Consider the following 25,212-nt stretch of genomic DNA (forward strand, 5'->3'; position numbering starts at 1 on the left):
TCTCCTCAGTCAGGTTGAAGCTCAATAGTTGTCTACAACCTTTAAATTGCAAAGATATAATTAAAATTGTCCATGAGTAATTAATTTAAATGTCAACCCTCCATGTGCAGAATACATAGATATGTAAAAACTACTGGCACATCAAAACAATGCCGTTTTCACTTATATTTCAATCCTTTGTTTTAAAATGTATCACCATGTTATATTTTAATTATGACAAATTAATTTCAGGGCTAGACATCTTTATTTATTTACAGAACTTAGAGAAAACTACAGGCCTTTTCACATTTATATAAAAAAGCCCTTTAAATCTGAGAACCCATTCAAGTATGTGTTAAAGAGTGTCAATTTTTCCAAAAATATTTTGGATGGTTCTGAATTTTAGGATCTTGACTTGACTTTTGAAAACTTAAGTACGTTTTTAGGCTCAGGGTGAGAAATATCTTAAACATCGTGTCCTATCTAGTATGTATTAACATTTTTCTAAAAATACTGGCTATATTTTTACACTTCGGCTACATTTTTAATTTTTTCAAATCCTTATAAAAATATACTAAATAGACAAGTAGGCCTTGTAGGTCAATGCTTTCAAAGCTTGTTCCAACCTAGTTAAACTAAACATGCAATGACACAAAATACATTCCGTAGTGCATCTTGGAAACAGTCGGATAAGCTACAATAATATACAGGGTGTCAATTAAGTCTGGAACCTCTTTTTTAATTTTTAAACCACAATATAAAAAAATACCAAAGTTCACACGTGCTTACTGGTGATAGTAACGCATACATCTGCCCAATTACCGACCGGATAATCCCTTTGGGGGACGGTCCACAAAGAGTCAGACAAAATTCTTAAATAGCAGCATAGGTCAAGTTTGGTATCAAATTGAAGGTCTTACTTAGCAGAGTAAAATGCTGCAAATCGGACTTCAAAAGGTGGATTCATTCAGTAGTTATAGCTATTTGAATTTTAAAACAATTGAACAATGTAAATTATTAAGTATTACAAGTAAACACCAATTTTTAAGTACCTGTGATCAAAGTAAGTGTTCAAAATGTTCCCCTCCCATCGTCTGGCAATGTCCTAGGCGGTTGTAAAAGCCATCCACTGCATTTTGAAGGTAGTGACGAGGAATATCTTGAGCTTCTTGGACTATGAGATTTCTTAGGTGCGCCAAATCTCGAGGCTTAGTACGATAAACTTTATCTTTGAGGTATCCCCAAAGAAAAAAAATCCAGCGGAGATAAATCAGGGGAACGAGCAGGCCACTCTACTGCACCATGTCTTCCAATCCATCTTGAAGGAATATTGTATCCAAGTATTCTCTAACAAGGAGAGCAAAGTGTAGTGGCGCGCCATCTTGTTGGAAATAAATTCTTTGAAATGTAGACCAAGAGCAGCTTGTAGTACAGAACTATCTCATTTTGGAGCATTGCTAGATACGAGTCACCATTTAAATTACCATTGATAAATAATGGGCCCATAATTTGATTTCCTGTAATACCTGCCCAAACCTTAAGTTTCTGTGGATGCTGTGTATGACTCTATCTGTCACTTTCACATTCTAACAGTAATTGTGTTATTGGTAATAATTATTGATTCCTGGCTTCGATTACTACATTGTCAGATGATGGGAGGGGAACATTTTGAACACTTACTTTGATCACAGGTACTTAAAAATTGGTGTTTACTTGTAATACTTAATAATTTACATTGTTCAATTGTTTTAAAATTCAAATAGCTATAACTACTGAATAAATCCACCTTTTGAATTCCGATTTGCAGCATTGTACTCTGCTAAGTAAGACCTTCAATTTGATACCAAACTTGACCTATGCTGCTATTTAAGAATTTTGTCTGACTCCTTGTGGACCGTCCCCCAAAGGGATTATCCGGTCGGTGATTGGGCAGATGTGTGCGTTACTATCACCAGTAAGCACGTGTGAACTTTGGTATTTATTTCTATTGTGGTTCAAAAATTAAAAAAGAGGTTCCAGACTTAATTGACACCCTGTATGTGTATTGATATATTAATACTGATAGGCTAACTAGTGCTAGAATTCTCAAGAACGTTAGTAATATAGTAAAATGTTAATTGTAATAATATTTTATGATTATTATAAAAGTCTGTTGAGACCGGTATTAGTGGTGATATTCGTGCCCTGAAATGGGCAATATGAGGGAGAAGGAATCGCAGCAAAATAAAACAAGACGAGGCCATGGATAGCACGCTAAGCGGGCCGAGAGACATTGCTGGAACTCTCAGCGCTTTATGAAGGCGCAACAACATTCTTGGCTCATCTTGACGTTGCCACTCCTATGAGATCAATGAACAACGCAGGATACCGAATTCCTTCAAGGAGGAGGCGGGAGGGGGAGGGGGGCCTCAAAGGGACCACTCTTCTTGTTATAAGAGGCAAGGTTGACTGAAATTAATTCACTCGTTCACAATTTAGTTTATCAGCTTACAAAATGTATGTGTTGAGATGGAGTGGATCTCCTTCTCGATAATAACACCTCCAATAACAGTTCTACGTTTTATTTTACGAAGGTGAAAACATTACTCATAGATATCCATTGCGTGATTAACTTATTAGTAAACTTTCTAAAGTGGTGTAATCTAGTTTTAATTTAACAGTATTCAGAAATTGTTGTTAAACTCATTATCGGAATTAAATTGATCCAAAAAGGTTATAATATTATTACATATCTAAGACCATATGTAGCTAACAATATAACACTGAACTTAGATAGTTTTTACTACAAACCAACTTAATACTAAATTTGTTGGTAACTATCTTCAGTATACACTTCACACACTATGATGTTGCCTTAAAAATATGTATTATCGAGATCAGATATTGACGTTAATATTATTTTGGATGGAATTGATAAACAACGGTTTTGCAGTCAATTCTCTTCTCTCAGCCTCGTAACAGAATTGGCACGCTGGCTTCGTTAGCAATATTCTCTTGCCAACATAATAACATAGTTGATAAATACCGGCTTTGCAGTCAATTCTCAGGTTCCAGCCTCATAACAGAATTGGCACGTTCGTTAGCAATATTCTCTTGCCAACATAATGACAGAGTTGATAAATACCGGTTTTGCAGTCAATTCTCAGGTTCCAGCCTCATAACAGGATTGGCACGTTCGTTAGCAATATTCTCTTGCCAACATAATAACAGAGTTGATAAATACCGGTTTTGCAGTCAATTTTCAGGTTCCAGCCTCATAACAGGATTGGCACGTTCGTTAGCAATATTCTCTTGCCAACATAATAACAGAGTTGATAAATACCGGTTTTGCAGTCAATTCTCAGGTTCCAGCCTCATAACAGGATTGGCACGTTCGTTAGCAATATTCTCTTGCCAACATAATAACAGAGTTGATAAATACCGGTTTTGCAGTCAATTCTCAGGTTCCAGCCTCATAACAGAATTGGCACGTTCGTTAGCAATACTCTCTTGCCAACATAATAACAGAGTTGATAAATACCGGTTTTGCAGTCAATTCTCAGGTTCCAGCCTCATAACAGGATTGGCACATATATGTATTATGTGCTGACAGACCTCTCTCGCGATCCTCATAACGAGATTGAGAAAAACTGGTTTTTACGTATCTCGTCACTCTTGCTATTTACACTTAAGTGTTGTTTGTTTTATTTATATATATTTTTCAACTATTGATTTTTCCTTGTCCAGTAATAGTCTTTTTGAAATCAGTAGAATTAAATGCTTTTATTTTTTAAATTGAGCATTTAAATAACATTTTAATTGTGCTCCAAATCAATTATTTGCATATTTTATTTATTATAATAATTTTTATTTAGCTTTTCTCTTATTACTCTCCTTCATGTGTTATGACTAATTAATGTTTATTAGTCTTCAATCTCGAAATATTTTTAATTTTAATACTGAAATCTTATTGTCACAGTTTTTATGCTTTAATATATTTTTTAATGATTTCTTGTTTTTACTATCTACCCACACGATGTGTATAGGCGTTTCTCAACTACGTTCCTTCGCGATAAAATTATCCAAGGACCTTAACACTGTATTTAGGACTAAACAGAATGGAGTGTTTCGTTTATCCACTCTAACACGTGTGATCTGTTGCAGAGTTCATGTACAATAGACGTGACGTACTTCCCGTTCGATCAGCAAACTTGCATAATGAAGTTCGGTTCATGGACCTTCAACGGCGACCAAGTGTCCTTAGCTCTGTACAATGACAAGAACTTTGTGGACCTGTCGGATTATTGGAAGTCCGGCACCTGGGACATCATCGAGGTGCCGGCGTACCTCAATATCTACGAGGGTCCTCATCCGACCGAGACCGACATCACCTTCTACATCATCATCCGTCGTAAGACTCTGTTCTACACCGTCAACTTGATCCTGCCCACGGTGCTCATCTCGTTCCTCTGCGTGCTAGTCTTCTACCTGCCGGCCGAGGCGGGCGAGAAAGTCACGTTGGGCATCAGTATTCTCCTGTCACTCGTCGTGTTTCTGCTGCTCGTCTCCAAGATTCTCCCTCCGACGTCTCTAGTCCTTCCACTTATAGCCAAATACTTACTCTTCACCTTCATCATGAACACGGTCAGTATTCTAGTGACGGTGATCATAATCAACTGGAACTTCAGAGGTCCGAGGACGCACCGGATGCCGCCTTGGATCCGAGCCGTCTTCCTCTACTACCTCCCGATCATCCTGCTGATGAAGCGGCCGAAGAAGACGCGGTTGCGGTGGATGATGGAGATGCCCGGCATGAGCGCTCCCCCTCATCCCTCGTACGGGTCGCCCGCAGAGCTTCCCAAACATCTGCCCCCCTCAGCGCCGGGCAAGAGCAAAATGGAGGTCATGGAGCTCTCGGATCTCCATCATCCCAACTGTAAAATTAACCGCAAAGCGAGTGCGGAAAGAAGAGAAAGCGAGAGCTCTGACTCACTGCTTCTCTCACCAGAGGCCTCGAAAGCAACGGAAGCAGTAGAATTCATCGCAGAACATCTACGAAACGAGGATCAATACATACAGGTACATTAGCATAATCTATAAGTACTAAGGGTCAACTTTACAATTTATTAAGCGTTAATTATTTTGGATTGTATGCATCACACTTTATATCTAATATTCCTGTAGAATATTCAAACTATCAGGCTCACAATATATAATCTTTGTGGGAACATTTTAGTGCGTTTTAATTTTCGAGGTACCTGTTGAGACCTTTAAAGATTTGTTTGTCAATAAAACCATATTGTGATGTCATGTAGATCAAGTTAACTCTCAGATGTGTTTTACTTTAAATAACTTGAAACGTTTTAAACACTGTTTGTCTGGCTTTATAAATTTGACTTTTTTACTTTATCAAATAAACTTAAGTCCTAATATTTAGTAATGCTATTTATACGTACCCGAAAAGAAGTAGCTTTACCGAACAAACTTTATGCCACATAATCCCCTTATAGATGGAAGGTCTACTTTCTTCAAGCCAAACACCAGAACTACCAGAGACAGTAATACAAGTCCGCTTATTAAATGAGGATACTGGTGTGTAGCAATATCGTTATTGGCTTGACCAATCAAAGAACAACGTGTCTTCTTTGTTACAGGCTACCTTATTTTTATAATCTGGTGTTGTCTTCTAAACTTATTTTCTTCCTGACTATTTACAAAGTTTCAACTATTTCGCTGGTTTGAACTGGAATACTTAGATGATAATGTAATATTAAAAGCTATTAACGTACATAGAAAAATAAGGTATTAAAATTATTTATTTTTTATTAATTACTAACAGCACCTTTTTAGCAGAACTTAAATGGGAATTATGTTAATTTAAGTAGTGGCAACTCACTATAACCCAACAGACAAGATCTAATCTGCATTATATAATCATAAAACGCAGTTTTTTTCACTAGTGAAATTTCTCTTAAGTAAGCATACGATGTCAGCCAGTAGTTGTGATGGAGGTCGAAATTGAAGGGTAGCTAAAGGGTTAAAAATATTAAATTACATTTTTTCTCAGATCATATTTTTCTGAGAAATGTATTTCTCAAGTGTTACATCAGCGTCAGCTGCCGTTTAACAAACTCTTTAGGTTTCAGTCACTGTATATAGTTGTCTGAGAGTCATATGACTATTACTTATATGTCTGACGGTAGATTTTATTTAATAAAGCTAGGATAATAACGAATCCTGTCATATTTTAATACTTTCGGTACTCTTCCATTTTAACCTCTACCAAAAATAGCATGGCTGTACGATTTCTTTGTTAGGAAAAACGTATCTGTCGATTTCAAGGGGGAAAAAACGGGTAGTTTCTGATTGTCTGTCGGCTCATTTATTTTCAGCCAATTCTGGCAGCCAAGGTACATTGGCTTTGCAATACTGGGTATTAATTGCTTTAAAAACGAAGTATAATGTCAGTATCAGTCTGCATGTGCCGCAACAAAAACATCAGCGGTTACAGACAACGATACCGGAAACATATAAAAATGATACACAAATAGATTTGAAATTTTAAAGCGGACACCCAAATAAACTACCACGTACACGCACGAACTATTTCATCGTAAATGGAAAGCCCTGGTTTCCGGAATCTGTCGTGTGGCAACGTTTTAAATCCTACCAAAACCTGCTAATTCAGGATTATAGACACGCAATATTACCACTTATATTGGTCAATGGTATAAGAGTATGGAGCAACCAACATTTACCTACACAAACAGAGCTTTCAATACATTAATCAAAACACTGATACATGTTATAATGTGTATAATAACGATAACAGTAGTACAGTAAATATGAACTGGAAATATAAATAATCATTGAAGTTTACCCTGTAACTTTGAAACCCTCATCCGATCGATCGATCTACTTTGAATAGTACTCATTTGGTTGAGAGATTCAACAGACACCCTTCATCAAGTAATAAGGAAAACCCATAACCCAATTACCAAAATTTGAACCGGTCTCGTCGGAATTGATCGGGCAATGATAAACTCAGTGTTTTATCGGAATTATCAGCCAAACTAATCATGAAGTAAGTCAATCGGCACTCGCATTGAAGAGAGTTTCATTTCAACTCGATGTTTTTACAGACTATTGACTCTCTGGCAGAATGCAGTGAGGGTGGGATCCCCTCGATCACCAATTACTACTCCCCTAAGCGCATCTCTACTAGCTATTATCTAACCCAAGGCATGATCATCAGTATAGAAGGAGATTATTTGTTTGAATGTACCTGCATATTCATGTTCTATAAGCAGGATTCGAACTAGGCCTCTGGGGTGGTAAATTGAGACCAGAACAAAACAAAGTATTCAACAAAGTCTGTATTATCAGATCAATTTAGTCTGAAAATCATTTTCTTTCACAGTTCTCATACAACGTAAAAGACCCCAAAAGTCCTGTTAGGTTGTGCTTTTTCCTATTTAATGTAATTTGTGTTCCCCTCTACTACACAAGGTACCTTCTTTATGACACAAAAATACTTTGAAATAATTTACTTAAACTATTAAACACTTAGCACTTCGAAAAATTCATTTCTTCATATTTAAATTTTATTAGTATTTTTGAAATAGATGTTGAATATTTAGTATAATACGGATGTTATTTTTGTATTCCTCCACTTTTTCTGTTGTGGTTTTTTCCAAAAAACAAAAAAAACAATGACGGAGATATCCAACACAGTTTTAAGACAATCGCGTACAGTAGAGCTCTCAGGCTTCAGATAATACTAAATTTATCTAGATATATTCAAGATAGTTATCTTGATAATTCTATATATAATTATGGAAACTTCTTTCTTACCTGTTTAAATTGAGTGGTCAAAAGTAGAATCTTAGCATTTTTGCTTTTACTCAAGACTTTTCACTTGAGATTGTATGTCCATTAGAAAAATGTCTTTAATTATTTTACAGTGTATATTACTTTCCCCACATATCTGCCATTTAGTATAGAATTTGTATTGACGTTGTTGGATTTGTCTGATCATGATTTTTAATTTGAGGTGCAAGTCAATGGATTTTCCAATTTGATGTCTTTAGTTTAACCCTCATCTCCCTCAAAGTTATGATCAAGGTTGATAAACTGGCAACAAAATGGTTACCAACCAATGCAGGACTGTCAAATAAACTTAGAGAGATATCCCCCTCTGCCAGGACTGTTAGGTTAGATTGCTTACAATAACCCTTTCACTGCCACATCCAACAGTAGTAGTAGAAGGTTGTAACAATAACTTCTAGACAAATGCAAAACTGGCAACAAAATTATTAACAACCAATGCAGGACTATCAAATAAACTTAGAGAGATATCCCCCTCTGCCAGGACTGATAGGTAAAATTGTTTAACAATAACCCTTTCACTGCCACATCCAACAGTAGTAGTTGAAGGTTGTAACAATAACTTCTAGACAAATGCAAAACTGGCAACAAAAGTATTAACAACCAATGCAGGACTATCAAATAAACTTAGAGAGATATCCCCCTCTGCCAGGACTGTTAGGTTAGATCGCTTAACAATAACCCTTTCACTGCCACATTCAACAGTAGTAGTAGAAGGTTGTAACAATACACTTCTAGACGAATGTAGAACTGGCAGCGAAATGTTAAATAATCAATCCAGGACTCAGACTATACATGTGCTAACTTAATGTTAAACTTGTAAGACTATTACTGAACTTGGGCTGTGCTCCAAACAAAATCTATCAGATTGCTCGCGTTACTGATTTGTATTAAGTTTATATTGTGCAACATTGAAGTGTAAGCATAAAAGGAAGAGGGAAGAGGTTTTGTTTGTTTACTCCGAATATGTCAGTCCCCCAACTGCCCGTTGTGTGCAGATGTTGCCCAGTACAATAGCACCATGCAACCATCTTTTATTCATTATTAACTTCCATGTGTCTTTCTGAGACACTGTTCAGCCTTTCCCTCCATTCTCTGTTGATTTTTTACAATTTAACAAGGTTTCCAATTCTTTATCTTTAACTACGTCTGTTGAGAAAAAATACTGTAAATTTCGATGTTTCAAAATTTAAATATTTTTAATCTTTTAACTGTAGAGCTTTAAAGAACAAACAAAGGCAAGAAATAATTACGTTCCTACATTTGCACATTTGGTGGGTGGAAATGAATTAAGACCCAATTTCACCTTCGTGATTAGTAATATGATATTAATACTAAATATATCTTATATATATATATATCATATTTTTATTTAATGGTGTCTAAATAAAATTAATGTTAGTAGTGAAATATATTTAAACAATACATTGGGTTGACTCCAATTTAATCAGTGCCACTTGAATTTAGAGTATGATTAAATGCATGCAACTCTCAATAATTGAACAAAAACATACTTTAATCATATTGGAACGTCCTTAAACTAATCTTTCTCTGCAGTCTATACTATATTAGGAAGCCCTGTGCTCTATGACTACAGAGTTTTTTAGATCTAGGAAATCCGTAAGTACAAGGCCATGGTGATCCGATATCAAGCTCTGATATCAATACTTTTGTAGTACCACAACAGCCCCAGTCTGTACTGCACGTTACAGAATACTGCACACTAAAGCCTGTGTTTTGCAGATCCGTGAAGGCTGGAAGTACGTGACCATGGTGACCCGATATCAAGCTCTGATATCAATACTTTCTTAGGTATCACAACAGCCACAGTCTGTACTGCACGTTACAGAATACTGCACACTAAGGCCTGTTTTTTGCAGATCCGTGAAGGCTGGAAGTACGTGACCATGGTGACCCGATATCAAGCCCTGATATCAATACTTTCTTAGGTATCACAACAGCCCCAGTCTGTACTGCACGTTACAGAATACTGCACACTAAGACCTCTGTGTTTTGCAGATCCGTGAAGGCTGGAAGTACGTGACCATGGTGATCCGATATCAAGCTCTGATATCAATACTTTCTTAGGTATCACAACAGCCCCAGTCTGTACTGCACGTTACAGAATACTGCACACTAAGACCTCTGTGTTTTTCAGATCCGTGAAGATTGGAAGTACGTGACCATGGTGACCCGATATCAAGCCCTGATATCAATACTTTCTTAGGTATCACAACAGCCCCAGTCTGTACTGCACGTTACAGAATACTGCACACTAAGACCTCTGTGTTTTTCAGATCCGTGAAGATTGGAAGTACGTGACCATGGTGACCCGATATCAAGCCCTGATATCAATACTTTCTTAGGTATCACAACAGCCCCAGTCTGTACTGCACGTTACAGAATACTGCACACTAAGGCCTGTGTTTTGTAGATCCGTGAAGGCTGGAATTACGTGACCATGGTGATCCGATATCAAGCCCTGATATCAATACTTTCTTAGGTATCACAACAGCCCCAGTCTGTACTGCACGTTACAGAATACTGCACACTAAGGCCTGTGTTTTGTAGATCCGTGAAGGCTGGAATTACGTGACCATGGTGATCCGATATCAAGCCCTAATATCAATACTTTCTTAGGTATCACAACAGCCCCAGTCTGTACTGCACGTTACAGAATACTGTACACTAAGGCCTGTGTTTTGCAGATCCGTGAAGACTGGAAGTACGTGGCCATGGTAATCGATAGGCTGCAGCTGTACATTTTCTTCATCGTCACAACGGCAGGCACCGTTGGGATCCTCATGGATGCTCCGCATATATTCGAGTATGTGGATCAAGACAAGATCATAGAGATCTATCGCGGAAAATGACTTGATTCGCCGCTTGTTATCGTGATACTAATAGGATATGTATGTAAAAACAATAATTTAAAGTATTGACATTGTTTTCTTATAAATATTATAATTATATTATTAATGAAAGTTGTGTAAATTGAACACTGTTATTGGCCTCCAGGAGGGTCTGTGCTTGTGGCACAAGAGAGTGACATCTGGGCTAGAATAGAGGGAGTTTCGACATGAATATCGCCTCGATCCATCGACTAGCAATACTCCTCCTACTGCCTTCAGAGCACTGGAGAGAATGTAGTTGCTTTATCACATAAATAATTATTACAACTTATGATCGTTGTCAATATTCCAATTGTAAAACACAATAAAATAAATGTTAATAAATAAATTAATACAAGTAGATTCTATGCTGTTTAGGGTATTTTGTTTCACATTCTTGGAACAAAATGTATTATTGGTCATAATGTCAAAAATATATATTTTAAATTAAAGTAAATTAGTTCTAAAAATTTGATTTCAAAAGAAATTTACTCGTTATAATGATAAAAGAAAAATAAATTACTGATCGCAGTTTATGACTGCTGGTTGTATATCAATCAAAATACAAAAACTTACTGTCAAACTCAAAAATTAAAACAATTTTGATGATAATTTGTTTAAATTCTTTAAAATAATGAAGTCTTATAGCACTATGATGTGGCCTTACTTTAAAAATGAGCTCGTACTGATAAATTTTTTACTGTAACAATATAAAATGGCGGTATTCATGACTCCGACTCTGGAGAAACTAGGAAGCGAACATAAAGAGCTTGCCAATGATCAGGTGCCTTGAGAACAATATGCACGTCATTTATAAATCATTCTGTCGTTTTAAAACTAACAAATATTTTCCTTCATCTCAAATTAATACATTTTACTTCCAAAAAAACAAAATTTTAATTGTTTAGTTTTTTAATATTAAAGAAAACGTAGTGACCCATATCAAGCTACAATGGATTATTTATCCTGGAATTGTCATCTCTAAAATTCAAGTATTAATAGACAATCAACTAAATATCATTTTTGATATACGGAGCAACAAGAGATACTATGCAAATTGCAAACATCGGTTAGCTATGTGAGGGCAATTAAAATAATTGTAATCAAAACTTATTATTTTATATTTAATGTGAAATTACTTCAAAAATATTCGTTATTATTTAACGAGATCTACTTTAATGATTAAAGTTGTTGTAAAATAATTTAAATTAACCTTAGTAATTCTATTTTTTAATTTCCATTTAAATTTATTATTGTTGCTTCTCTGGAAAATTGGCAGAGGAGGTGTTTCTATCACTACTGAATTGACGTATTTGGAGGAAGAAAAGTGCATATTGTTCTTGGGGTACGTCTCACATAAAATATGCATTTTCAATGTTGTGTTGCCCGTTCTAGTCCATAATCTGAAAGTAGCGTATAGAAAACAAAGCCTTTTGTCGCGTCTATTAGACACCTTGCGGTGCAGATGCCTCGCAAGTTGTCTTCTAGAGACATCAAGGCGAAGTGTGCTCAACATTAAGTATCTGTAGAGACTCTTATTTTATTATAATATTAATTATATATAATAATAAATTAATAAAGATAATGTAATAATGAAACAAGGGGGATGCCTTGCGTAGACGAGGCCGATGTGCTCGCGTGAAGCGTGGAGCGTGAAGCTTGAAGTTCTCTCTGTTGTGACTGTGTCGCGTTAGGCGAGTGAACGAAGTCGAGTGAGCGAGCGACACCGGACATCGTCACTTAGCGAAAACTACTACGGGTCTCCTCCTTCACGTTACGTTGCGTTCTGTTACTGTACTGTTGTGTCCACACCACCGTAACCACAACAAAAGCTCAACACTACTGAATTTCTATTTGCAATAACATAACCGTAACAAATTTCCTTATGAGTATCGAGTGAGATTCTTTATTTTCTATGAAATGAATGATTTGTTATTACGTGTTACTTAATATTTAAGACTCTTAATATCATAGTAAAAATAGGACAGTTGATGTGAACTCTGTACAGACACACAAGTTATTGTTTTAGGTACTACGAAATTAAATTTTATACAAACCATCGATTTGTAAAATAAGTATATTCTTAGAAATTAAGCAATACCGCTTGTTTGTTCAGGATATTTTTTGTGTTCTGGAGATTGATTTTTCGTTTTTTTTTTTTTTTTAACTGAATCGCTTTTCAGAGGTTAAGTCTTAAAAATGCTTCCTTTCCAGTACTAATTAAAATCACAAACAACAAGGAATTGGCCTTCTCTTGTTTCCGAAACTTCACAATGTATGAGTAAAAATCGTTATGTAAAAGATCGAATAAAGTTTTTCATCAAGCTCAGTCTACCCTCAGCTGAATTGAAATGGCTAAAATCTTGTAAACTAATTATTATTACATTGGATAATTGGCTTAAGAGATTTTACTTTCTTTTTACTCAGGTTATTATAGTTATAGTGCACTTTGAGGTAGTATGAGAAATCAAGATGAGAAATAATGTAATGAAACAGAAATAACGTTATTTAAGTGCCATGTCATCATGTACTGCTATTTAAGTAAATATATTTCATTCTCTCCTGCTGAGTTTAATCATGTTTTGGAAAAAGTTATACTGAATTAAACATGCAACTGTTAATAATGTTTAATACAATGCCACAAGAACTGAAGGAAGGAAAATTACAGGTTAAATACTAAATTGAGTTGACCAATTCCAGAATGTCTTGTCCATGTTTTTCAAAATGCTTGTTTTTCTGGTGTCATTCCAATTTATAACAATTCTTGTTACATGATCAACACATCCTTTTTACTTAAAAAAATCTTGCCTAGATTTCAAAAATTGCTCTTGTTCATCAATATAGAGGAGAACATGTTCATGGAATAGTTGTACAAAATGTATCCTCTTGCTAGTGTAATTAAGATTGGCTACTGCCTTAACAATTCCAAACCGTCTCCAGTATTGGAAACATTTTTAATTGAATTGTCATTTTACTCATTGTGGGAAACAAGTTTACAATTTTATTGGAATTGTAATGGCAGCCCTGATTGACACACAGTAAAAAAACTTACATTCAATGTTTAGCTATAAATAAGTTGTCTTCCTCTTTAGACCCATAGATAGTATAGTTATGTTCTTTAACTGAAAGATCATGGGTTCATATCCCAGGTAACATCATGATGGAATTGCAGTTGACACCAAACTAGCCAGCATAACAGCTAAGGTTTGACAGACAGAGACCAAACAACATTTTGGAAACATAACCCTATGTGGCTGTCCACTTTATACTTGTTTTATTTAGGCAAGATAATTGTATATTATTATCTTAAATTTTAGTAATTTTATTATAACATTAAGCAAAAAAAAATTTAAAAAACAAACTAAACGTCTGCCCTTGGCAAGATGGCTTCCAAAATGTCCAAAGCATCTCGTCTGGTATTGTTACTAATCGTCTCTTTTCCTAATGGTTTTGCCAAATTACTTATTAAACTAGCTTGTAGTAATTACAGCTTTTAAAATAAACATCACAAATATATAAACAATCAGTTAGATATTGATACATTCAAACAATTTATAAACTATTGCTAAATCTTATTTCTCCAACAGTTGACTTAAATGGGCAAGAGACCATTTGGAAATGGTCAACTCAGTTAATAGTCTATACTGAATAGGGGCTTTAATTGTAATAAATATTCATGTATTTTACTCCCACTGTATCAAAATTTTGTCAATGATCTACATAAATTAATTTATGAATGTTAAGTAATTTACTTGATGAAAAATATAAACCTGTGTGTAGTAAAGAAAATGAGATGTTTGCATTGTAACTAAAATTTCTTCCATAACTCGTAGTTAAAAATTCAATTTGAAATAATGTTAAATCGGCCTAAAGCCATCTACAAGTTATTCAGCGTGAGACCATCCTGTACAGTTTAGTTCGGCCTAATTCTGCTGGAATTGTTATTTTGTAATAAGTTATTGTGTTGTTTTTATATTATTGATTTCCTTGCATTTACTATTATTACACCAAACGAGACATATTTTAATACTAGACTTTAATTTTAGTATTAAATTACTTACATAAATACCTAATGTGTTTTAATTAGTACATTGGTTTGCTGCCAAAAAGTGATTTCCATTAATAAAATATACTCTTTGTATGTATGTGTGATTGCATGAAGAAAGTTGTTGTGAGTTTTAAAAGGAACGCTTTCCAAGGTGGAAAAAATACTATTTGAATATTATATATTTCTATTTAAATTTTACTCATCAGTCTTAAGCAGATGTAAATATTATTCCTTTTTGTTAATACGCTAAATATTTACAATATCAAGGTTTCACTTTCTTTTGGAAATGCACTTGTTTTAAACAAATCTGACAGATATCTGGTTAAGTATAATTTTAGTAGATTTTTAATAAATGTATTTGGATGAAAAAACGTTTTAAGAAATGTTAATTTTAATTAAAACTGTTGACAGAGATAATATGGCAAACTTATATCATTGAAATTATTGTAAGGCATTATTAAGTTTAAACATAATACAGTAGGGTCAGAATTTCATGTGTAAAAAGTCTTAAATCATTTTTGTAATCTTATCGCAATGGATGTAATGATTTTATTGTTCGTGAAAATTAATTGTACAAAATAATTGTATCTAAGTACAGTAAATCTAGTAGATGTTTCAACAAGTTTCTACACGATGTATTACAGAAGCTTGATGAAGTTCGAGCTGTTATTGAATGGTGTGTTTAATTTTTTTTTATAATTGGAAGTGATTTTTTATAGTTTTTTATTTACACTGTTGTGAGTCAAAAATCATTCCTCTGTAATTATGTTATTATCACTTACATAAGTTTTGGTCTTGTGAAGTTGGTAAGCCATAAGAACACAAAAAGTCACAAATGGTTCCAATATTAATTAAATACCACTAAAATAACTATGAAGTTAAACAAATATAAATAATTATCTAAACAAAGTAACCCCAAAAAGGTGACATTATTGTATGTTTTTACAATGCAGAATAAGCTGTGCAAGGTACATCAAAATCTAATGATGTAAGTACATCTTGCCAACTGAACATAATTATTATGTCCAGCACACCTCTGACGTCACTTCAGTTCACACTTAAGCCCTTCATTGTTTTCCACATAGCACACAAAACACAAAAAAAAAAACAATTAATTATCCAATTCACACAGACACATTACAGCTTTGTATGCGCCTACATTTTATACAGCAAACCACAAAAAGAACAGACGGACTAAGGACTGAATTTCATCCAATAGAGAAATACATCAATTGATTTTAATTAAATACTAAAACACTCCTAACTAAGCCATACTTTAATCCATATTTACACAACACCCAACTTTTTCTGCAGAAGATAGTCCGGAAAACTACAGGAAACACAAACACAAATTATTTTTGTAAAACAGTTGAAACATTACATTTTGTTAATGTGGAGATTACCAAACGTGTGATCGTTTTCACATCCTGTAAAAAAACCATTGTGTATGCCAGCTGACAACCCATAAAAATGGTGTTAAGGTCTTAGCCATCTAAGACGGTCAGAAATTGTGAACAAATCTAAATTAAACAAACAGAAAAAACTAATATAGACTAAAGTTTTTTTTTAAGTCTCCATTTTTAGCCAAGCCATTTTTGGGATGGACTTGTTTTCTTTCAAAGCACAAAATTGTATACAAACTATAGGACTTGAACCATTAATCTCTCATTGAAAGAGCTGCGCCTAACAATAAGGATTCATATTTAGTTACAAAAATATTTACATGTTTTTGATTTTATATGTAGAAATTTTTCAAATCCTTTGAATAAATCTGTTTATATTTTCTTCCTCTGTGTATTCTGATTTTCAACCACACACTATGAACTATTCTGTTGAAAATAACCTGTGTCCAAAACATAAATTTGGGCAGAGTTTACATTTGTTTACTTTTCTTAACAAGAGATTTATAATACTCGCCATGATTTAAACTAAAAATTAATCGATTTTTCATGTGAAAACCAATTACAACGGCACAAAAATTGTTAAAATCAGTTTGGTTTTGTATTCATGTCATTTAGCTAGTAACTTTCTTATCCAGCATGTATAGTTTATGTTTTATCTCTAAAATCAAATGTGATATTCGTTTTTATGTAATTTTCCTGAAACAGAAAAAAAATAGAAGGGTTCTCCTATAAAAATTATTTATTGTATTCAAGATTTAATGTTGAATTGTTGAAACTTAACAATGCCTAGGGTGTTCACAAATATTAAACTTAAACCCATCATACTGTGTGAAAACATATATATTATTGATTACAACTAACTTAATTGAACCGACTTTTTATATTTATAAGTTTATTTTATTTTATTATTAAGAGTACAGTTTAAAAACATATTTTACATATTAAAGTATAAAAGACGAGCTCCTCCTTACCACACTTTTAAATAAACTCTAAAAATAATGTAACATAAATTACAATCTTTATCCAAGATTTCCATGTGTGTTATTTTACTTTAGATAAGAATAATGCTAACTTGTATGTTTTAACTTGTAAATAACATTACTTATCCAAAAATGTGTAAAATAGATGCTAAACTTGCTTTTTATTTAGAGTTTTTAAAGTCACTGGTACATGTTAACTAATACAAATACGAGAGTGTATCTACGGAAAAAGAAATGTAGTGAGCAGAGAAGGTATTACATTGTAAGATATTAATGAAGTGGTGTTAAAATAAAATTAGTTGAATTTGTTTTATTTCAGTAGCATTTTTATTTTCTTTCTTAGACAATCTATGCAAAGACTTATTGAACTACACAATATGTTTAAAACATAAATATATTATATATATTCGTGAGATGTCTTGAATTCCCGACACGAATTGTATGTCAGTTTGTATGTGTGTATGTATGACACTATTTTGGAAGAATATACTGCCTCAATATGTTAAGACTATGTTAAAAGTGAAACCTGTATATTACAAATTGTGTATAAAACTATATATATATACATTATATATATATAAGACTTGAGTACAATACAAGGAAGGTTTAAAGCTCGGTAGATATATTCGATTTGTTATTACTATGTATTTTATTATTTAAATGTGAAAATTACATTTTGTTGGTTATGATTTATTGTGTGATTGCCATGTGTGGAAATCCTATGTATTCCTCTAGTAAAACCTTTACGCTGATGTGAGGGGATAAAAGAGTACGAGGGTCATAATCGGTAAAACAGAAAAGTTCAATGGTATTAAAAATACAATTAGTTTATAAAAAACCTAATACATAGTTTTCATCACCAACATGTAAAAAGTAAAAGTTTTAGCAATGTCAATACAGTACTTGAAAATTTGATTATTTAAAAACATTTATTTTTATAGTATCTTCGGCACTCTTATAATAATTGTATAAAAAAAGAAGAATTGGAAAAGACATCTAAAATTAAACACCACAAGCCCATATGAAATATTCTCACTGGATGTATGTAATGTCATTTGATTGAAGTAAAAATATTTTCATAGTTATTACAATAAACTGTTTCGACAACAAAAAAATGCCTTAACTATTATTTTCAACGGCTTTCCTAATTCTGTCATACGAATTGACATGCTGTTCTATACTACTCCATTCAGATTTCAATAAACAACACCCAAGAAAACAAAATTTGTTTTTAAATATTGTTTGGTGCTTTGTGGGAAATTGCTTAAAGTAGAGATGATTTATTGTTCAGTACATTGGCCAAACAATGGGAAAATCACAACTGAAATTTGAATAAAAACCGTTAATGCTTTTTTTACAAGGTAAAATAATCGTAAATAACACAATAATATATCATATTTATTTTTAACTTTAGTTACTCAATTGATGTAATTAGTCCAATATTTTCAATAATAATGTATGATTGTGTAATGCTAAATATTTTATCAACTTAAAAATCTAAAAGTGTAACTGTAATAAATATCTACCTAGTAGCTATTGTACTTGGTTTTAGGTGTTTGAAAAGGAGGCATTTTGATCACTGATTTTGTTTTCATACACATAGGTTAAAATAAACCATGAATTACAGGAATTATTTTTATTAAAACTAAACCCTCGCTTAAGTGTTGTAAATAAATATGACAGATTATATACCACATAACGTATACTTATCACCAATTTTGTATAATTACAACATAATAAAATAATGTTATTGAGTATTTTTCCTATTTATGTAAATATTAATTTAGACAACAATGAACCATTTTTGTTACATAAATAATATGCATTTCACCTTTTGTTTTGAAGACGTTAAAGTCTACTATAAGTGAAAAGTATCTGTCGCAGCTTAATTGTCATTACTACAATGTATTTTAATGTAAAATTGTACCTAAAAATAAACACAAGATTTTTTTCTAAGTCGAAACAACAGTTCAGTGTTTGTTCATAAATTGTAAAGAACAACTGAGGGCTCCGAATTGTTAGATTCGCCGAAGTAGATTGCTAAATGTTTGCTTTATGGTGTCCCAAAGTGTCTGCACCCCTGCTTTCCCCTTCCTTGTTTTGTAAATACATTAACTTGTCGGTGGAAACAAGACGAGAGCCAAAACACAAGTGACGTGTATACATCCCAACATCTAGCACAAAGCTGAAGTGACATCACTTAAATGTTTTCACTTCTGCCAAATTATATGTTTCCAGTACATGTGTTGGTACTGAGGTATCATTATTTCCCTAAGTGGTGTCACACAAGTGAAGTAAACTCGTCACTTAAACTACATCATTTGACTGTACAAATGACATCAATTCAGAAAAGGCAGGCACTTGGACTGAAGTATCATTTTAGAGCATTCACCCATTGGTACATTTGTAAGTGGGTTCCTATACCTTTTTTTGAGAAAGAACTCTTTTTAAACAGCAGTTCGTAAGCGATATAGTAGAAAATATATATAATTTTTGAAGCAGAAGATTTGATCCCTTCCACTCACAACTGGGCACCAGAAAGTGAAATCACTTAAGAGTTGATTTTTATAAAAATATTATAATGTACCTTAGGATCACATCACATTAAAATTTTATTTGTATTAATCTAAAAATCTATTTTGATACTCTTTCACTTGTCAGTAATTAATGTTGCTTTAGGACAAGTGTTTCTGAAAAAAGCTGAAATCTGAAATGATGTCGCTTTTCATTCATTCACTTGAACATTTACTCCAGTAATGACCACATTTCGCTCACATTTATCTGTAAAAATAAACAATATTCCTGCCATACATTATCAATAACATAGACATTCTTTAACGTGGAATTTTCAACCGAAATGCTAATATTTATTTTATATATCATAAAAAACTTGGTTCATGTATGTTACAAAAACTATCATCACATTTATACTATAATACAATAAAAATAGTTAAACCTAACTTTTTAAACAAAATGATTGTCAATAATATACTAAATCATTTAAATTTGTATGTAATAAAATAAATGTAATGTTAACCGCAGGAGTGTTTCATTTAAATAAATCAGTCCTGTCACTTTCCTTAAAACAAAAATTGTATATTTTACAAAAGAAAGAACCAAATACAAATAGAGTTTTACGTTAATATATGTTACATAAGTGTTAAGAAGTATAATACATAATAATAGTCAGTTGAGAATACAAATTGTTATTTCTAATTAATGATAAAATTTCAATTTAACAAACTCTTCTTAAGACTGACTGTATACACAAGGTTATTACCTCATAATGTTTAGATAAATTAATATGTAAAACACATAAGCAACTACATTTCAAAAGCTTCCATTTATTTTAGAAAAATACAAACAAAATTTTGCTTTACTAATAAAGTTTATCTCACCAAATGCAACTTAACTGTAAATTATTTGTATAATATTGTATGCCAATTTTTGATTCACAAAACGAGGAGGAAAGAAATCAGACACTGAATTAGAAGGGAGCGAGTTTGCCACAAGGAAGAGAATTTAAAAAGTAGAGAGGAATAGAAATAAAAATGTCAGAATAACATATTAATTTCCCTCAAGCTAAAAAAATTAGATCATAGAGAATGATATACTTCATATTTTTATTTGTTATAATTAATTATTGTAATTATTGCTATGATCAGTAATATAAGTGTAACAGTCCAACTTCTCAGAATCTTTTAATATCTCCACATATACCTGCAGAACAAATCCAAATCTCAAATACAAACAAATCTAAGATTTAAATATAACTAAATTTAATGGTGATGGAATTCATAGCTCTTGAATAAGCTAATTTAAGCAACCAGATTGTGCGTTAAAATATTTTACAGACTAACAATTAATGTTAATTAATGATATGTACTCATCAGATTTGAGAAACACTTAATATTGTTGTATAAATGACTGTCGGTTATTAAATTTAATCTACAGTGGTAACTAACCCTTATTGATTCCAGGATTACATCTTTGTTCTAAAGTATACACATTAATATCAAAATATGGGAATAAAACATATAGCAGTTGATATTTTACTTGTTACAAATACAAAATACATCGCTTACTAGATTTTTCTTTTAAAATTTATACCACTGCGTTTGTTCTCATTCAATAAAATTGAATTTACATTAGTAGAAGGTTCCAAAATAAATAGACCATTTTTTGAACAGAAAGAATAAAAAAGCAACCTGAACATATTCTAAATGTGTGAAACAGTTAATCCTTCTCAGCAATTAAACCATGTTGAATAGGATTGATAACAAACTACAAACATGATGTTTACTATTCAACAACAATCCTCAACAATAATGCTTAAAAATGTAACAATATTATTAAATTTACTCCAACATTTAAAAAGATTTCATCACAAACCCTAAATAAAACTTTTCGATTTATATTCAGATTTCCAAGGGTTTACCCAGGATCAAAACTAGTAGAGGGGAGGGTGACTTGGTCATTCAAGTTGTAAAATTGTGCCACAAAAACATGAATGAAACCAACATTTAAGAAAATTATGTATAATTATTACAGTGCTCTGTCAACTATGCTATTACAATTATTTGCTTGAAAAAATTTTATTCACACTAATATCATTTTCCTTGGACTTGTAGAAAACTTGTTCAGAACTCTCATTCCAATCCAATTTTGATGGACCCTCATCAAACACAAACCATTCAGTCTCTTCTCAACCATTGTACTTCTCATCCAGGTCTTTATCCTTCGAAGGGTAGTGAAGATTGTTCAACAGTAGCTGTATTGGATGAGAAAACACTTTAAATGAGGAGTACCTGCCTTGTAGCAGGTAAAAAATATTAGCCTCCTTCAAAAGTGCAGCTACTTCAATATCCTTCAATTTGTCTCCTACTAAATCTTTCTTTTTCCACAGATTTTACCACAAATCTAATTCTGCAGAGATCATCCGATTCATAATACTCCATGAAAGACTGAATTTTTTCCCAAATATTTTGAAGTAATTGTTATCATGAAAGGAGGATGAAGATGGGATAAGGAAAAATGGGGTATTGTAGTGTGAGAATCTAACATGCGATGATCAAGTTAAGGAGTCAAGATAAGGGATGATCAACGATTGTCTTTACTATTCGATCGCAGTCTCAGATGGTGGATTAATTTTGTATTTTGAACAATTTATGAAACTGTTAAATCAATGCAGACTTTCTCCATAATATCATGAAATTTTTTAAAGTAGTTCATAAGAAACATGTTCAATTTCTTGTCAATATTTCTTGATAGCATCAAGGTTTTCACCAATATGTATCCTCACCATAATCAAATCCATATTTTTACCTTGTAGAATGTTCACAACGGGTTCCAAAATCACAGAGTACTTTGCATTCATGACTAAACCTACGATGAAAATTGGTTTAGTAACTCACTTCTTGTAGTATAATTTCCTACGATGAAAATTGGTTTAGTAACTCCCTTCTTGTAGTATAATTTCCTACGATGAAAATTGGTTTAGTAACTCCCTTCTTGTAGTATAATTTCCTACGATGAAAACTGGTTTAGTAACTCCCTTCTTGTAGTATAATTTCCTACGATGAAAATTGGTTTAGTAACTCCCTTCTTGTAGTATAATTTCCTACGATGAAAATTGGTTTAGTAACTCACTTCTTGTAGTATAATTTCCTACGATGAAAATTGGTTTAGTAACTCCCTTCTTGTAGTATAATTTCCTACGATAAAAATTGGTTTAGTAACTCCCTTCTTGTAGTATAATTTCCTACGATGAAAATTGGTTTAGTAACTCCCCTTCTTGTAGTATAATTTCCTACGATGAAAATTGGTTTAGTAACTCACTTCTTGTGTAATTTCTACAATGAAAATTGGTTTAGTAACTCCCTTCTTGTAGTGTAATTTCCTAAAATGAAAAATGGTTTAGTAACTCCCTTCTTGTAGTATAATCTCCATGACTGAGAGATGTTCTAGTGAATGGACTATATTAAGGAAACTGAAAATTTTCTAATGCTCCTGTATTTATGGGGCATCTTGAAATTTTAGATCAACATAGTCTACAAATTCCTCTCTTATTTTGTCTTGATTTTAATCATAAAACCGCAATACGATAGAAAGCTGTTCTTTTCTGCGACATCTGCTATTTCATCGGCTCTTAAAGTTTAAACTTTTGCTTATTTACAATCTTCAATAATTCTTTCTTTGACATGTTTACCACATAATCTTGTAATCACATTGTGAATTTTTGGTGAAGTATAGACTGCATTTTTTCGACATCTATCCAAGTAACTTTTTAGTTTCTCATGACCAGTCAATTCTCAAATTTTAAAGGTCAGAAAAAACCCCTCATCTCCTTTCTTTCCTCCAAGTGGTAAATCATGAGTTCCAAAAAATGTGATACAAGAAATAATTGATGACAGTGTTTGTTTTTTTTTTTTCATTCATTTTCTGGTGACCACTTTGCAACTGTACGTCAACTGGAACATTATCCAGGAACACCTTTGCAGCAGCTGCTGAAGTTTTGTGGTAGTGACTGCTGACAAGTTTTCTGCAATCTTCATGTATATCTTTGAACTTCATGTATGGCCTTACCATGAATGATCCCAAAACTCCTTTAACTGTAACAAAACTAGAAGGAAAAGAACACCCCTTTTCAAATAGGGCATCAGAACCAAAATCGTAAATTGATGGACCTAGACATTTGTATGCAATTACTTCTTTTCTTCCGGGAGCAATTTAAGGGCACAATCAACATAATGTATCCATGACGATCAATGTCATTTTCATGGTAGCCATCTTATTCTTCAATCGTTTTATATGTTCCAGGGACAGCTACGTGTAGGGGTGAAGAATTATTAGACCCTTGTTCCATAATAGACACAGAATCCAATGGTCCGGTCAGTTTAGTTCCATCTCCATCACCATCACTCACTGCTTCCACTTCCACTATTGTCATCTTGGTCCTTTTTTCGTTTGAGAGGTTTGCTACCTGAAAATCGGTGTACTATAGAAAAATTACAAGCAGTTAAAAGAAAATTCTCTGATCAAATATAAACCTGATCATCACAGTTTCTACCTATTTTCTAGATACATACTTTTCTAGATACTAGATACATTCATACAAATAAAATTAACATTTTAATATAAAATTAAGCAAGGTTTAATTTAAAATTGTATTTTCTATAGAAATTTAAAATTTACTTAACTTACCTTTTTGGAACTAGTTTCCTATAACCATTTAGGCAGCCTTAGTATTCTTCAAACTCAAAGAAGGTAAACTAATAAACTATAACTGAAAAATTCTAACAATTTGTTTTTTTTACATTTAGTAAACATCAACAATTCAACTAAAGTACTGATCAACTAGTGGCAGGCTGCTCAGTTAATACAGTGATGTGGAGAAGGGGAGGGCGCAGACCTTCTAGAAGATTCCCTTTTCTCTCAATGCCTGTAGACTCTTCTAGAGCCTGCTACAAACCTTTCCCTCCCCTGAATCCCACTAACCAGCTGGCATAGATTCCTCTAGCAGTCGCTAGGTGCCTCTAGATCATTGTTGCAACGATAATTATCCTTTTTTAGTATTATTTTTCTGTTTTCTTATAAAAAATACTTGTTTACAACTGTTTGATAATTTTGACTGACGATAAAAATAATGATAAATCATCCTAATTTCATAATTATCAATAGTGTATTTTTTTATGATGAAAATAGTTTTTATTTCAAAAATTTCAATAACTTCCAACAACTAAATCGAATAACTATTTATGATAATTTTGCTTCTAGGGGGGCATCTGACCCACCTGCCCCTCACTGGATACACCCTTGCAGATTTCTACAAAAATGATCTGAGTTTGATTGTTTAATATCCCGCATCAGATGGTTTTTACCCTAAACTATAAAAATTTAGTATCATCAGATGCTGATGTGTTAAAGTTTTAGTATTACAAAATAATCATTAACAGAGAATTAAAACATAAGAACTCAAACTTGAGTCTTGTGGAACTCCAAAACAGACCAGTTTTTATTAACTATTAACTTAACAAAATCCCTGC

The 25,212-nt window shown here is 32.8% G+C and overlaps 1 protein-coding gene across 1 annotated transcript in view; it reads left to right on the forward strand.

Moving 5' to 3' along the window:
• The window catches only part of LOC124355251 (acetylcholine receptor subunit beta-like 1), a 152,286-nt gene extending 132,078 nt beyond the window's left edge, over nt 1–20,208 (forward strand). The window contains exons 6-7 of the mRNA XM_046806297.1: nt 4,123–5,037; nt 10,554–20,208. Coding sequence (XP_046662253.1) covers nt 4,123–5,037; nt 10,554–10,718 — 1,080 coding nt within the window. The 3' untranslated portion in view covers nt 10,719–20,208. The remainder of the gene's footprint in view (nt 1–4,122; nt 5,038–10,553) is intronic.
• Nucleotides 20,209–25,212: the final 5,004 nt, after the last annotated feature.

Source organism: Homalodisca vitripennis, chromosome 2 (assembly GCF_021130785.1).
Source record: "Homalodisca vitripennis isolate AUS2020 chromosome 2, UT_GWSS_2.1, whole genome shotgun sequence".
NCBI lineage: Eukaryota > Metazoa > Arthropoda > Insecta > Hemiptera > Cicadellidae > Homalodisca > Homalodisca vitripennis.